This window comes from Oryctolagus cuniculus, chromosome 2, assembly GCF_051225735.1.
Source record: "Oryctolagus cuniculus isolate XC-2025 breed Fujian yellow rabbit chromosome 2, ASM5122573v1, whole genome shotgun sequence".
NCBI classification, from domain to species: Eukaryota; Metazoa; Chordata; class Mammalia; order Lagomorpha; family Leporidae; genus Oryctolagus; species Oryctolagus cuniculus.
In genome coordinates, this window is record NC_142868.1 from 202,631,302 (window position 1) to 202,648,594 (window position 17,293).

A 17,293-nucleotide genomic window follows, 5' to 3' on the forward strand; every position below is an offset into this window, starting at 1 on the left:
ATTGACAGTAATATATAACTGATGGATTATAGCTATTTTAAATGAATCAATAAGTAAATGTCTTTAAATCTTTTTAACTCTTATTGTAGGAACTACAACTAGGTATAACCCACATAAACAAAAGCACTTTGAAGTATGCAATAACACTCACAAGAGAAAAGGAGTCCTGAGAATAAGGCTTGAGAACCATTATTCTAAACATTTTCATGTGTCAAAATTTTATATAATGAACCACTGAATTTGTCTAGCATATTTAAAAAAAAAAAAACGATGCAGGGCTGGTGTTCTGGCACAGCAGTTTAAGCAACCACTTGCAATGTGGCATCCCATATCAGAGTGCTGATTAAGTCCTGGCTGCCAGAGACATTAGGCAAGAAAAAGAAATTAAAGGGATACAAATTGGGAAGGAAGAACTCAAACTATCCTTCTTTGCAGATGATATCATTCTTTATTTAGGGAATCCAAAGAACTCTACTAAGAGACTATTGGAACTCATAGAAGAGTTTGGAAAAGTGGCAGGATATAAAATCAATGCACAAAAATCAACAGCCTTTGTATACACAGGCAATGCCATGGCTGAGAAAGAACTGCTAAGATCAATCCCGTTCACAATAGCTACAAAAACAATCAAATACCTTGGAATAAACTTAACCAAGGATGTCAAAGATCTCTACGATCAAAATTACAAAACCTTAAAGAAAGAAATAGAAGAGGATACCAAAAAATGGAAAAACCTTCCATGCTCATGGATTGGAAGAATCAATATCATCAAAATGTCCATTCTCCCAAAAGCAATTTATAGATTCAATGCAATACCAATCAAAATACCGAAGACCTTCTTCTCAGATATGGAAAAAATACTGATAAAAATCATAGGTAGACACAGGAGACCTCAAATAGCTAAAGCAATCTTGTACAACAAAAACAAAGCCAGAGGCATCACAATACCAGATTTCAGGACATACTACAGGGCAGTTGTAATCAAAACAGCATGGTACTGGTACAGAAACAGATGGATAGACCAATGGAACAGAATAGAAACACCAGAAATCAATCCAAACATCTACAGCCAACTTATATTTGATCAAGGATCCAAAACCAATTCCTGGAGCAAGGACAGTCTATTCAACAAATGGTGCTGGGAAAATTGGATTTCCACACGCAGAATCATGAAGCAAGACTGTCGGGGACCACGCAGCATGTGACCTCTTAGTTGAGAGACAGGGCTGGACAAGCCAGACCTGATAGTACTGATAATGCAATCTTGTGTGACCTTGTGCCTTAAGGCCTTGTAACCTCTCCCCTACTTGCATTAGCATTGCAGCTACAAGATGAGCCCCTCCTCCTTCCCCCTCCCGATACCCTGCCTCGATGATATATAAGTGTGTGGTTGAAAAATAAAGTCGCAGCTTGATCGGCACCTGTCTTGCTGCCATCCTTGTGTCTCCTGTCCCTTTCATTTCTCCTTCTAGGTGCTCGGCCCCAGTTGCTGTCCCGCGGGACGGGACAACTGGCGCCCAACGTGGGGCTCGAGTGCGGCCCTTGGGGTTCGAGTGCCTGTGAGATTGGAGGAACGCCGCCTTCCAGGAGGAAAACTTGGATCCAAGTGATTGTGCGATCGGCTCGGAACTGCCCACCCGAGATCATCAGCATCGGTCGACGCTGCGGAGTGAAGACGGCGCAAGGTAAGTGACAGCCATGGGACAGGCATTATCGTCACGGGAAATGTTCATTTCAGGTCTCAGGGAGGCCCTCAAGACACGAGGAGTTCGGGTTAAAAATAAGGATCTAAAGGCATTTTTTGAGTACCAGGGTCACTCTCAGAAGGTAATGCCCAGGCAGATGCTGCTACAAGGCTTACCTTCCCCACAACTGTGGGATCAGTGCAGGAAGCTCAGAACTCAGAAGGTAATGCCCAGAGAGATGCTGCTACAAGGCTTACCTTCCCCACAACTGTGGGATCAGTGCAGAAAGCTCAGAACTCAGAAGGTAATGCCCAGACAGATGCTGCTACAAGGCTTACCTTCCCCATAATTGTGGGATCAGTACAGGAAGCTCAAAACTTGCATGATGTCACACACTTCCCAAAATTTGGCAAACTAAAGTATCTCCATGTCTCTATAGACACCTATAGTGGCTTTGTCTTTGCCTCCCCCCACACAGGAGAAGCTGCTAAGGATGTTATCTCGCACCTTATTGTGGGGAGCAATCCGGACTAGACTGTTACTCGAATTAGGACTTATTCTATGCATCTGCTCTCCCACAATATGGCGTTGGGAGAGAAGTAAACAGCTTCCGCACAGCTGCCTCCAGTTCAACCAATTAACTGTAGGACTTGCTCCTGATTGGAGAGCAGCGTACTCAGCCGAGTTGGGATTGGCGGAGGAGGACTATAAAGGAGGAGAGAAACGGCATGCACCAGGAACATCTATGGGGAACATCTAAGGGAACCCGTGCAGCCCCCGAGAAAGCCGGCCGGCGGTGTGCCGCTCCCCTGCGGAAGTGGGGAATGCGGCCAGGGGGAACTGCCCTTCCACGGAGGTGGAAGGGATAGTAGCCAACCCGGGAAGAACCAGCAGCAAACCCGGGGAGGGCCGAGCAGACAAAAGAACAGCGCAGGGTCCTGTGTTGCTCCTCCACGAAGAGGGGGAGCGACATAATGGTGCCGTGACTCGGATATGAAGCCTAGGCAGCGTTTAGTGTCGTTCCTCCACGAAGAGGGGGAGCGACATAATGGTGCCGTGACTCGGATAGGAAACCTAGGACGGATAGAAAACTTAGGAGGGAAGAAACGTGACTCGGATAGGAAACCTAGCTCGGATAGGAAACCTAGGACGGATAGCAAACTTAGGAGGGAAGAAACGGGAAGAACTGGGAAAATATCGGAGAGAGAAACTAGCAAACAGCCTAGGGAAATTACCGGAGAGAGAGACTAGCAAACAGCCTAGGGAAAAGCCGGACGAAAAGGGTGCCGGAAGAAGCTATTGAAAGCCTAGGCATAGACTCGGATACGGACTACGGGGGGAAGCTGGGAGAAATCTCTAAGGTCGAAAGCGAAAGTGAAAGCTAGAACAAACAGACTCGGATGCGGACTGTGGGGAGAGGCCAGGAGAAATGAGGAAGGAATATCGTTGGAGGAAAGCTTGGGGAAACATACCGGGTAGAGAAAAATGTTAGGGAAATTGAAGCCGCGGGGGGCAGGCCGAGGCGGAAACGAAAGCCACTTTGGGGTTCTCAAGTTAGCCCGGGAATAGGGGGCGAAAAGTTGAAACTAGAAGCTGAGACGTAAGCCAGATTGGGATCCGTCTGATTAGCCCGGGGAGCAAAGGACGGGAAGCCAAATCGTGGGGCGGAGACGTACGCTGGGTTGAATTCGCCAGGCTAGCCCGGGGAACTTAGATTGAATCCTAGTGGCGGAGACGCAAGCTACGCTGTGTTACTCGCGGAAGCCGCCGCGTGCAGAGAGAGCACGGGGCGTGAATAGATAGGGAACGCTGGCGTAGGCCGTGGTTCAGACGCGAAAGGGTTAAGCGTGGAGACCGCGGAGCGCGCGAAGCGGAGCCGCGCAAAGCCGGGAAGCTGCGCAGATGAGAGAGGCGCGCGGGCTGAAGCGGCGAGGTGCCGGGAAGCTGCGGGGATAAGAGAAACAGAAGTTTTAGAAGTAAAGTGAGAGAAATAGGAATGCTGGAAGATAGAAGTGAAATGGGAGAGGTAGGAATGCCCGGAGATAGAGAAATAGAGAAAAATAAGGCCTCCCCTCAACATGCCAATTAGAAGGCTTGGATTCGGTCTGCCTAATCAAGTGAGGCGATGAGCACCTGCGGGCAGCTGGCAGCTTATGCGCCACAGGTCACCGAAGACAGGCACGAATTAACATCAGTAAGGCTTCCCCACAATACAACAATATTAAGCTTGGATTCGGTCTGCCTGATTTAAGGCGGTAAGCGCCAGCAAAGCTCGACCAGAGTATGAGCTGCAGGTCACCGAAGATAGGCACGAACCAACACTAATAAGTCTCCCCCACAATAAGGCAATGAGAAGGCTTGGATTCGGTTTGCCTGATAGGTTTTGTAAACACCTGCAGGCAGTTCTAGCAGAGCAGAGCATGCGCTGCAGGGCACCGAACACAGGCACGCATCAGCGCCTAAAAACCTCCTCACAACATGGCGAAGAGAGGACCCGGATTCGGTTTGCCTGATAGGACTTGTAAGAGCCTGTGGCAACTCTAGCAAGTAGAGCAGAGTGTGCCGCGGGACACCGAAGACAGGCGCGTATCAACGCTAAAAAATAAAAAGAAAGGGGGATCTGTGGGGAGCAATCCGGACTAGACTGTTACTCGAATTAGGACTTATTCTATGCATCTGCTCTCCCACAATATGGCGTTGGGAGAGAAGTAAACAGCTTCCGCACAGCTGCCTCCAGTTCAACCAATTAACTGTAGGACTTGCTCCTGATTGGAGAGCAGCGTACTCAGCCGAGTTGGGATTGGCGGAGGAGGACTATAAAGGAGGAGAGAAACGGCATGCACCAGGAACATCTATGGGGAACATCTAAGGGAACCCGTGCAGCCCCCAAGAAAGCCGGCCGGCGGTGTGCCGCTCCCCTGCGGAAGTGGGGAATGCGGCCAGGGGGAACTGCCCTTCCACGGAGGTGGAAGGGATAGTAGCCAACCCGGGAAGAACCAGCAGCAAACCCGGGGAGGGCCGAGCAGACAAAAGAACAGCGCAGGGTCCTGTGTTGCTCCTCCACGAAGAGGGGGAGCGACACTTATCACAGCTCTTTCTGTACTGGGAAAACCTGTTAAGATTAAGACAGACAATGGTCCTGCTTATGTCAGCACTAAGTTTAAACAATTTTGTGAGGACTCCTTATTATTGCTGGAATTGTTGCCATTGTTGCTATTTGAGTATCTTATCTTCTCTCTATTCTCTCCTCCCCTGCTACATTTCCTGAGGGCTCACTGATTAACCCCTCCAAAGGGCCCTAATACAATGGCCCTCAGCCTTGCTCTCCTGATGATGGCAATCTACACCATCCATTGGGCTCCACCAGTCTTTGCAGGGCTTAACAACCCTCAGGGCATTCAAAAATACCTTCAACAGCATCACCCTTGTACCTGCTCAGGGGGCATAATAGATCCACAGGACTAGGAATCGCGGTCCACAAATATAGAGAATTGTCCCAACAACTTATTAATGATGTGCAGACCCTATCCACCACCATTCAGGACCTTCAAGATCAAATTGATTCCCTAGCGGAAGTGGTTCTACAAAATCGTAGAGGCTTAGACTTGCTTACTGCTGAACGGGGAGGTATTTGCTTGGCTTTACAGGAAAAATGCTGTTTTTATGCTAACAAGTCCGGCATTGTTCGTGATAAAATCAAGACACTTCAAGAAGATCTGGAGCGTCGTCGACGTGCCATGGCTGAAAATCCCTTTTGGACTGGATGGAATGGACTGCTTCCCTATTTGCTACCGCTTTTAGGCCCCATTGTTGGGTTGCTTGTTGTGCTATCTATAGGTCCTTGTCTCCTCAATAGGCTGATGACCTTTATCAGACAACAAGTAGATAATTTAGCAGCCAGACCAATTCAAATACATTACCAAAGTCTGGCCATGGAAGATCCCATGGAAAACGTTATCTCTCTCTCTGGCCGGTGAAGTCTGGCCAGTGAGGTCACAGTCCCTCCAACAACTGACTCTCCCCTTCGGTCTGCTGCTGCCCCAGTCGGGAGCCCAGGAAGGGCCCCAGGCCTATCAATAAAATGAGCAGTAAGCCAATGACGGGCACCTTCCCGGAACCTCACCCACCTAAGACAGGAGTCCTTGGGGACTGGCAAGGATATCCAATGACGGGTAAGAGGTGATGGAGCCCCGGGTCGATTCCTAAGACAGGCACTGCTCGCTCATCATGCTTGGCCTAACCGGTAGCCATTTCTGTTTAATTGATAAGAAAGGGGGATATGTCGGGGACCACGCAGCATGTGACCTCTTAGTTGAGAGACAGGGCTGGACAAGCCAGACCTGATAGTACTGATAATGCAATCTTGTGTGACCTTGTGCCTTAAGGCCTTGTAACCTCTCCCCTACTTGCATTAGCATTGCAGCTACAAGATGAGCCCCTCCTCCTTCCCCCTCCCGATACCCTGCCTCGATGATATATAAGTGTGTGGTTGAAAAATAAAGTCGCAGCTTGATCGGCACCTGTCTTGCTGCCATCCTTGTGTCTCCTGTCCCTTTCATTTCTCCTTCTAGGTGCTCGGCCCCAGTTGCTGTCCCGCGGGACGGGACACAAGACCCCTACCTTTCACCTTACACAAAAATCCACTCAACATGGATTAAACATCGAAATCTACAACTCGACACCATCAAATTATTAGAGAACATTGGAGAAACCCTGCAAGATATAGGTACCGGCAAAGACTTCTTGGAAAAGACCCTGGAAGCACAGGCAGTCAAAGCCAAAATTAACATTTGGGAGTGCATCAAATTGAGAAGTTTCTGTACTGCAAAAGAAACAGTCAGGAGAGTGAAGAGACAACCAACAGAATGGAAAAAATATTTGCAAACTATGCAACAGATAAAGGGTTGATAACCAGAATCTACAAAGAGATCAAGAAACTCCACAATAACAAAACAAACAACCCACTTAAGAGATGGGCCAAGGACCTCAAAAGACATTTTTCAAAAGAGGAAATCCAAATGGCCAACAGGCACATGAAAAAATGTTCAAGATCACTAGCAATCAGGGAAATGCAAATCAAAACCACAATGAGGTTTCACCTCACCCCGGTTAGAATGGCTCACATTCAGAAATCTACCAACAATAGATGCTGGCGAGGATGTGGGGAAAAAGGGACACTAACCCACTGTTGGTGGGAATGCAAACTGATAAAGCCACTATGGAAGTCAGTCTGAAGTTTCCTCAGAAACCTGAATATAACCCTACCATGCAACCCAGCCATCCCACTCCTTGGAATTTACCCAAAAGAAATTAAACTGGCAAACAAAAAAGCTGTCTGCACATTAATGTTTATTGCAGCTCAATTCACAATAGCTAAGACCTGGAATCAACCTAAATGCCCATCAACAGTAGACTGGATAAAGAAATTATGGGATATGTACTCCATAGAATTGTATACAGCAGTAAAAAAAAAAAAAAAAAAAAAAAAGATGAAATCCTGTCATTTGCAAGAAAATGGAGGAATCTGGAGAACATCATGCTAAGTGAAATAAGCCAGTCCCAAAGGGACAAATATCATATGTTCTCCCTGATCGGCGACAACTAACTGAGCACCAAAGGGGAAACCTGTTGAAGTGAAATGGACACTGAGAAACAGTGACTTGATCAGACCTTGTCCTGACTGTTGATTAAAAACTTAATACTTAATCCCTTTTTAGTATTTTTTTCATCCTACTTAATACTATTGTTGAACTCTGTAATTAACACACAATTATTCTTAGGTGTTTAAATTTAACTGAAAAGTGATCCCTGTTAAATATAAGAGCGGGAATAAGAGAGGGAGGAGATGTACAATTTGGGACATGCTTAATCGGACTTGCCCTAAACGGTAGTTAGAAACATGCCAGGGGATTCCAATTCAATCCCATCGAGATTGCATGTACCAATGCCATCTCACTAGTCCAAGTGATCAATTTCAGTTCACAATTGATCATAATGATAGGTCTAAGAGTCAAAGGGGTCACATAAACAAGACTAGTGTCTGTGAATACTAACTGATAGAATTAAGGAGAGAATGATCCAACATGGGAAGTGGGATACACAGCAGACTCATTGAATGGCAGATGCCCTAAACAGCACTCTGGCCTCAGAATTAGCCCTTAAGGCATTCAGATATGGCTGAAGAGCCCATGAGAGTATTTTAGGCATGGAAAACCAAGACACTCTGGCAAAAAAAAAAAAATACCTAAATGAAAGATCTCTGTGAGTGAGATCCCAGTGGAAAGAACAGGGCCATCAAAGAAGGAGGTACCTTTCTCTGAAAGGAGGAGAGAACTTCCACTTTGACTATGACCTCGTTTAAATAAGATCAGAATCGTGAACCCAAAATGCTTCCATAGCCTTGGCGACTCATGACAAGAGCCTAGGGTGATTACTGACGCCATAAACAAGAGTGTCAATTTGCTAAGTCAACAACAGGAGTCACTGTGTACTTACTCCTCATGTAGGATCTCTATCCTTAATGTGTTGTTCAATGTGAATTAATGCTATAACTAGTACTGAAATGGTATTTTACACTTTGTGTTTCAGTGTGGGTGCAAGTTGTTGAAATTTTTACTTAATTTATACTAAATTGATCTTCTGTATATAAAGATTATTGAAAAAGAATCTTGATGTGAATAGAATGGGAGAGGGAGCGGGAGATGGGAGGGTTGCAGGTGGGAGGGAGGTTATGGGGGGAAAAGCCATTGTAATCCATAAACTGTACTTTGGAAATTTATATTTATTAAATAAAAGTGAAAAAAAAAAAGTCCCAGCTGCTCCACTTCCAATCTGGCTTCCTACTAATAATGTGCGTGAGACAGCAGCAGGTGATGGCCCAAGTGGTGGCCCTGCCGCCCATGTGGGAGACACAAATAGAATTTCCTGGCTGGGATGGAATCAAAGGAGCCTGGATTTGAAACAGGCACTCCTGAATGGGATGTGGGCATCCCAAACACTGCTTTAGCCCTGCACCAAAAGTCCACTTGCTTGTGCATTCATTTTAATAGTGAGATCATGAACCTACTGTCACCTTCTATATATGCTTCAAACTTCCAAGGTCTGAAATAAATACAGGTCTGAAATAAATAACTTCTAAGCTCACCATTTGCAGGGAGAATTTCTGACGGGATTTTATCCCTTTTTTTGGGGAAAAAATCACTAGTTTCACCTATTTGCTTACAGTTTCTAATTTTTATTTTAAAGCCTGATCTTTTTTCTAATTGCATATTTTTGTAAATCACAAGAATAGAAGCATTGCCTTAAAAGTATGCCTTAATTCTCCTTCCCCATGGTCCGGCCCCTACCCCACACCCACCAGCTTTCTGCATTTGTGACTTTGACAAGCTGAGCAACTGGCAAATCAGACAACCAGGTCTGCATTTCCCTGCACTTACTATGCCTGAACCAGGAGCCGGCTCTGGACACCTGAATAAGTCCTCAATACAGAAGGTACTCATCTGATATTGGAATTGATTTTAAACAGCTTTATTATAAGGAGAACCTAAATAACGCCACTGAGTTAGCAGAAAGATGTTTCCATTTTCTCTTTGGTTGCATAAAGAATTAGAAAGGAATCATTTCCATGGTGCTTCTGGCTCAGAATTCTAAGACCCCAGGGGCCCTATGTACTCTCCTGCTGGGCTGCTGGGGAGAGAGCCAGTAGCCCATGCAACACAGGCTTATCCATCAGCCACAGATGCATAGAGCATGTGACTGATGTGGTCAGCAGTGAGTGACAGCGTCACATTGAGAGGATGCTGCACAGGCTGCAGACACAGAAGAGAGAACCGAAGGGCATTCAGAAGCATCCCTGGACCCAACCCAAAATGCACATGCAGTGTCTGAAATCCAGATGCATTCTGTCCCTACAATATTTACCAGTTTGTGAAATGTGTTCTTGAGTATAAATCAAGGGCAAATTTGCTTTTTGATATATTACAACTTTTGTAAGATCCTGTTTTCTTCTACACATTCAATTAACAAGCTGAAAATATAGGCTTTATTTGTAGGACTTTCTTGCACTGCCACAGATCCTTACCCTCTGATTATCCATATAGACAAACCCTAAGGAAGAACAAAGGCCTGGGATTCAGTGGATGTTACATGGCCTCGTGTACAGAATCTCTGGGCAACCTGAGCCACAAACCTCGGTTCTGAGTTACAGCTCCTCTGCTGTTTCTCACCATGCCTCTCTCTTGGGGAAAAACAGCCAGGTTCACAGAAGATATGTGGAACAAAGAGGGAAAAAAGGCTACTGAACAACCTCATTTGTCAACTCTAAGTGCCTCTGGACCTGCAAGCCCTTTACCTCGTCACATCTCTGATTTTCTTTCCTCTAAACTACTCATGGGAGAAGATATTTTTTTCACCAAAATATGGCTGTCAATTTAAGGTAACTAGGTAATAAATTCACCTAAAAGTACCTTCACAGCATGTGGTGTAGGAAGCCAATAAAGATTTCTCATTTAGCCTTCCCAGAAATGAAAATTTGAAATGTCACTTTCTGTGTCCAAAAATTATATTTATGACCATATCTAAGTTATATAAACCTAAACTCCAGGTTGTTTGGTGCATTACAGAAATGTAGTAAGTTGGCCATATATATTCTTGTAATTAAAAATAATTCATGTGCTTTAAAAGTTATAGATAGCATCTCCATAACTCATGGGGAAAACCAAGCAAGTACAAATAATGCCCTTTCCTTGTATAACTGCAATGGTTTCTGTGTTAGTTGGTCACAGTTTAATAAAAACCTGTCAACCCTAGGCCAAGCAAGTATGATAAGAGGACCACTCACTGCAAACAGAAATGGATCATGATACCCCATACACCAAGGGCTGATTCACAGCTCAGAGAACACTGTCAGGCTGAACCAAGGAGGATCATCTCTGTTTTCTTCTCTCCCTCATGCCCTATCACTGCTATCTGGCACTACAGATTGGGCATAAAATTCTATGAGGTACTTCAATCGACTCTTACCCCATGAGAAGTACCCATGCTGGCACTGTTAATTAAGAATTTACTCACTGTGCCAGTGTTGCTGTGTAGCAGGTAAACCCACTGCCTGAACGCAGGCATCCCTTTTGGGTGGGTGCTAGTTCTCATCCTGGTTGCTCCACTTCCAATCCAGCTCCCTGCTAATGATCTGGGAAAAGCAGCAGAGGATGGCCCAAGTGCTAGGGTCCCTGCACCCATATGGGAGACCCAGATGAAGTTCCTGCCTCCTAGATTCAACCTGGCCTAGGCCTGGCTGTTGTGGCCATCTGGGGAGTGAATCAGTGGATGAAAGATCTCTCTCCATCTCTCTCTCTCTCTCTCTCTCTCATTCTTTCAAATAAATAGATATTTTAAAAGAATTTGCTCACAACAAAAATTACCATTATTTCTCTATGTCCTAGCATATGGCCCAAAGGAAAAATTTTGTTCATATGCTTAAAATCAATTTTCAGTAAAAGATAACATTGTGAACAATGTGAAAAATGCACTAATGCATGAACAGCCAAACAAGGGTCATTGAAGAACAGGATGCCTATCCGTGCATCTGACCTTACCTTCTTTCCCTTTCACAGTGTCACCGTCAGCAAATAAATGGGGAACATATCTGAGGGACCAAGAGAACCCAGTGACAGAATGTTGTGATCCACGTTCTACCCAGAGGTATTAGCTTAATCAGGAGGAAGTTCTGAAAGGAACAGTGGGAGAGCCATTGGCCTGGTCTTGAAATGGAATTTTTGGCCCTGTTAGGGAATGGAGCCACTGACCTGACCACAGAATGGAGTCACTGTCCTGGTCGTGGAAGGGAAGCATTGGCCAGGTCGTGGGAGAGTACCCAGGCTGCAGCAAATGAACTCAGGACTGGAGAGACACCAAGACTGTCGGACCTGTGGATGTGACTAAGGAAATCTGGGCCCTCTGAGCACTGGGAAAGAAGGTGAGAATCTGAGTCTTCAACCCAGAAAGCAGACAGCATGGGAACCTCCAAGATGGAAAGCATGATGTGAAAACTGGCTGTAGTGGCTGATTTTCAGAGGCTAGAGAGGAGTCACTGGACATCCTCCTTCGGGAATTCCCATGCAAGAGACAAGACTGTCTCCGTGGAGCTTACCATGTCAAATGATGGATCAGTTGGCCTATGTATCAATGCGGTACCCTGTGTTTTATAGTGAAGGGTGTTACACAAAACATGTCTGCAATTGTGTGGGAGATGTTAACGTGAAAATTCTCTTTTCACTTGACGCCAAATGAATCTACATATAGAAAAATACAAGTCTGTTTTTCTGGAATCAGGCAATTCTCAAAAAGTTTCATTACTTAATATTTAATTCACCATGATCCCACTTAGCATTATTGATGACTTACACTTAGCTTCTGAGACTCCAGTGTTGATCAATATTGACCCTGTCTCTTAGGGAAGCAATAAAATACTTAGCATGGTGACAGAGTGGTATCAAGATAATGAGGGGAAAAAAATAGTAAAGACACTGGGCAGGCAATGAATTTTAAAAATCAATTAAAGAATCAATGCCATTTTCATTTTGTCACAAAAAGCCTGAGTCAGAGACAATGCTAGATCACAAAAACCCTGGTTTTATTGGCATTTCTGGCAATGTTAATTAAATGAAAACCCTCTACTGATTGACTGATAAAGCACACAATGAGAGTAAATTACTGCTATGGATTTGCGTACGCATTTTACTTGGGTAAGATGCTTAAGTGGTGTTTTCCTTAGCAGCTATAGGCAATGGAAAATTCTCTAATGTCCCAAGCTTAGTATTTATTAAATAAGCTAAATTATTTAAATATTATTTATGTTAATTGATATAAATCACTACTTTGATCATCTGAAAATATTGCACTGGTTTATCACCCATTTAGTAGCCAGTAGCACACAAGTATCAAATATTTACTTTGTGTTTAACCTGATCTCGGCTCGGGCTTTCTGGGTAAACATCAGCACAAGACTCACCATTCCTCAGCACCCACAGAGCACCCATGGGATACCCTCAACTGTTCCAAAGCTCTGACTGAGGCTAAAGAGATGTCAACTATCAGGAATTTCTAAGTACAATGTGATGCTAGAGTGATTCAGAATGCCAAAAAAATTAAAAACAGAAACACCTATTTTAAAGAAAATAAGCCCAGACAACACATGACATTCATCAATGACAGTTAACTTCTGCTCTAGAACTACTTAACAAAAATTGCACATGGTGTTCTGTTTCATTTTCCATTTCCTTGTCATTATCATCCCACCCATGGTCAACCTGTGCTTTGAAATTTCCTAGTTCCCAACAACATGAAACACTGAAGCCTAAAAGCTGTGAGAGGGTACAACCCCTTACTCCACATCCTAACCCAAGAGTGCCCTGGGTTGGTTGGGTAAGAATTGTCTGAGCAAGTAGTGCTCTGGCACAGTAAGGCAATAGGAAAAGATGCACCCCGAACATAAAGAACTGAACATTAAGCAGGAAAAACTAAGCCATCCATTAACGAATTATTGGAAACATGAATACACACACACAAAATAACGTTGGGATACCTGGAAAATGCAAGTGTATCTGAAAGTGACATGATTAAGACAGCATGCATAACTGCTGGAAGAAAGGACAAGAATGGGTCATTGTTTCTTGGGAGAGAAAACTCGCAGCAGAATTAGGTTATGCAGCACTGGAAAGGGAGTGAAAGGCCAGGCCAGAAGAGAAGTAAACACGAGACCTGGCACCATACTGTCGGGCATTTTGAGGGAAGCTTGGAGCCAGTCCCCCAGTTCAAAGGAGTTGGAATCCGGGCAGAAATGCACTCACAGCACCCATGTGGAAATGCACACACCTGCCCAAAGATGACGGGTCCGCTGCCTTTGTACCTGGGCATGGATTATTCCCACTCAGCAGTCCAGCACTGTAACAGAGCACTCTTGGACGAGAAGACTAAAGCATAAACTTATCCCTCATGGTTCGGAAGATTCAAGCCTTATTGAGTAGGGGATGTCTTCGGTAAACTCTAGTTTAGGGTGAAAACCCTGCAGACAAATGATCCTCCATGGCGCAATGCCAAATCTGAGACTGCAGAGTGAGTTTTCAGACTGAATCCATTCTCAATGTGCCAATTTACAGGCATCAAGGCTTCAGCAGAACAAAAGGCACTCAATTATTTAAGTTGCTTTAGACTTTATAAGTATTCCAAGGAGTAATTCAAACATGGGCATGAGTTCTAGTCATGTGATACTTGCTAGTTTTCAATTCCTGTTTCTCCAATGGGCTAAAATATCAAAACTTCAAAGTAAGATGAAACCTGCTATTTTCCCACGACACTGAGGACATGTGGCACTAAAGCAGGTTTTGAAATTGTTGCCTCCAGGGTCTGATGCTGTGGTGTAGTGGGTTAAGCATCCGTCTGCACTGCCAGCCTCCTTATACATGTGCCAGTTTGAGTTCCAACAGCTCCACTTTCAATCCAGCTCTCTGCTAATGTACCTGGGAAAGCAGCAGAAGATGGCCCAAATCCTTGGTCCCCGCACCCTAATGGGAGATTCAGATGAAGTTCCTGGATCCTGGCTTCAGCCTGGCACAGCCCTAGACATTTTGGCCATGGGAGAGTAAAACAAAATGGAAGATCTCTATCTCTCCTCTCCCTCTCTAACTCTGCTTTTGACATAAAGAAATAAATCTTTAAAAATGTGTATCTTTAAAAAAAAAAGAAAACGTTGCCTCCACCGTGTGTCTGAGGCACTTTGCCTTGATACCATCATGCCTAACCTGTCATTTGACTTACAAAATGCACTTCCAAGACATAATAGACCATTCATACGTTGGCATAAATGTTAAAAACCTTGTGCTAGGTACTTCTTTTTTTTTACTAGTTGGGCACTTACCAATCAAAATTATACTTGATTTTGAAGGCTTTAAAAAAAAATCTCATCTTCTTGTACACTTTGGCCCTAGAACGTGTCACTATGACAACCTACCCATGCTTATCCATCAGACACGACAGGTGTGTTCACAAATAAAGGCCGGAAAAGACAAACTGCACCTTCTGTATTCCGTGTGAGAGTCATCATCAGCCCAGCACAGGAAGGAAGCAGAATAATTCTACATCTAGATCCATGATGCAGATCTTGGTTTACACTTGTAGATCCATTGTTGGTTAACTGATTCCATCTCTTTAGTTTACTTCTTCCTTAGTCTCTCTTAATTTTAAACTCAAGTCACAAAAACACACTCATCAAGAAAGCAAAGTGAACATTTGTTCCAATAAAAAAAATAAATAAGGCCACATTTTCAGTCCTGGTGTGAGCTCAAATGGCTGGGACAGACAGCCAGCAGGGACATCTGTCAGGCAGAGCCAGCTCCGCACCATGTACATGTGGCTAGCACTGTTTCCAGAGTGAATGAAAGCTCTGCTAAACACGTTTACACCCATTTCAGATCAAGGAAATCAATGTAAAGCATATTGAGAAAAAACACAAAATGCTATGAGTACCCTCAATACAGATTCATAATATTTGTTAATATTCTACATAAAAGATAAGAAGTGAAAAACAGTCTTAAAGAATGTACACAAAAATGAAAAGTTTCTTGTGAATAGAGGAATTCAGTGATTTCACTTTTTTCTTATCTGTATTTTCTAATACTTCTATAATAAATACAAGTTGTTGATGAACTGACAAGAGTCTTCATTTCAAAACTAATGAGAGATATCACAGAAGAAAATTCAGTTTTAAAACATCATTAGTGCTGACTGTGGGGAAAGAGCTACGTTTGCCTGATGTTACAAAACAATGCAAATAGCACTCAAATCAAATCCCCGCTTTCAATGATGCAAACCTCTGTGAGAACCAGGATTTCACTGGAGATAGCAATAACATTAGTAGCTGTGACTCACTCCCAGCTCAGGAGCTGAGGCAGTTGGGAACGTCCCTAATCTTGTAGAAACTTCACAAATTGGGAATCATTCCAGTTTCACATATAAGGAAACTGAGGCCCAGAGGAGAGAAACCAAATTCACAGGAAATCTGCATGGATTCAGATCTGCACTCTTCACTTCCATGGGTCTGGTAAAACATTGTAATTGAAAGAATAAGTAGCATATAAGCCAAACAAGTAATAAATGTCTCCAAAGAATTACTTGGCACTAAAACCAGCTATTTTGTATGTTTCCAGAAACAGCATTATCAAAACAGATCATCATTTTTTCCAGCACAGTGTAGAGCAGCTGGCTGTCAACAACGGGGGAGGACAGACTATCAGAACTGGTGGCTTTTCAGAGGCAGTTAAGAATGAGGACAGCCCAGTGTCTCCTTTCAAGCTGAGAAACACAAACTCTCATCATCGACCTTAAGGACAAATAATACAAACACTGTGAAACACAGACATGGTATACCCTCTCACAGGTATACCCTCTCACAGATCCTTGAGAAGTTTGCTATAGATACGTGAAATAATTTTTTATTGCACTGATCACACACACAGAGGCTACTTCACTTAGCAAGTTCATGGGAACGCTAACACTGGAATTCTGGGCTCTTCCTGTGACTGTCTGCACATCCATACGTGAAAACCTATACCAAGACAGAACACATGGTGTGCCCCTGCCCCATAACCCTGCTAGGATTCTTCTACAAGCCAGTCAACACAAACAAAAACATATTTTATGCATATTCTCTCTAATCCAGGAGATAGACTTGATTACAAAAAAACAATCCAACAAAAACAAAAATTTGCAAAGAGGACCCAGGCTCTGGGATGTAAGACATGTTCCCAAAGCTTAGAGCACTTGGCTCTGTGTCAAGACGAAGCCCAGTGCCCGGGGCCTCCAGGTGCTGGCTTTGATCACTACCCTTTCCAAACAGAGTGATGAGGAGTCTGAGAATCAGGGTCTAAGTAAATGACATGTACATACTCAGAACTCAGTCATTTAGCAAACACGCATGAGAACTCGGTCCTTCTTGGGACAGAGCTACTGCTGAGTGGTAGGAAAGGTAGCTCATCCTAGACGAAGGACCTACAGCTGCCAGGTAGGGACACAGCAGGGGAGCGACCTCCTCTTATGCCCTCAGTGTGTGACACGTCCCTCTCAAGCTTATGGCTGGAGTCTGAAGCTGCAGCTGTCACAACGTCCCGGAAATCCTATAGCAGTGCCTCCAGGAGCTGGGACAGGGGACTTGCGGGAGTCCCCGAGTGTGCTGCCTCAGCAGCTTCGGCGTGCCTGTTTTTGATCTGCGTTTATAGCAAATAGCAAATCCATCCACCTATCTGCAACGCCTCAATGGTGCTTCTTTCCCTCTGGGTTTCTTTTCTAAGTCTAGGAACAGAGCTGTGGCATGTGACAGAGGCACAGAAGTTATATTCCTAAAAACACCTGACAAGGTGGGGGATCCATTGATCATGCTGTTAGGTCTGTCTGCAGAACTGGAAACACAAACTAGTTATCCATACAAACCTTTCTTTCACCGTCTTCTGAGAGCCATTCATCTCCTTTTTCCTGTTATTGAAGACATAAACAGAGTAATCAGCTCCCTGCAGGGAGGGTATTGCAAGGTAAGCCCCACCTCCCTTCTCCCTCACGTT

The 17,293-nt window shown here is 44.3% G+C and overlaps 1 protein-coding gene and 1 long non-coding RNA gene across 2 annotated transcripts in view; one reads left to right on the forward strand and one right to left on the reverse strand.

The window, feature by feature from the left end:
• The window catches only part of DCDC2C (doublecortin domain containing 2C), a 141,973-nt gene that overhangs the window by 40,218 nt on the left and 84,462 nt on the right, over nucleotides 1–17,293 (reverse strand). The window contains 1 exon segment of the mRNA XM_089327089.1: nucleotides 17,166–17,207. Coding sequence (XP_089183215.1) covers nucleotides 17,166–17,207 — 42 coding nt within the window.
• On the forward strand, nucleotides 1,189–5,609 carry LOC149128217 (uncharacterized). Its single transcript, XR_016230661.1, has 2 exons — nucleotides 1,189–1,685; nucleotides 5,333–5,609. It is a non-coding gene; the product is annotated as an uncharacterized LOC149128217 (long non-coding RNA).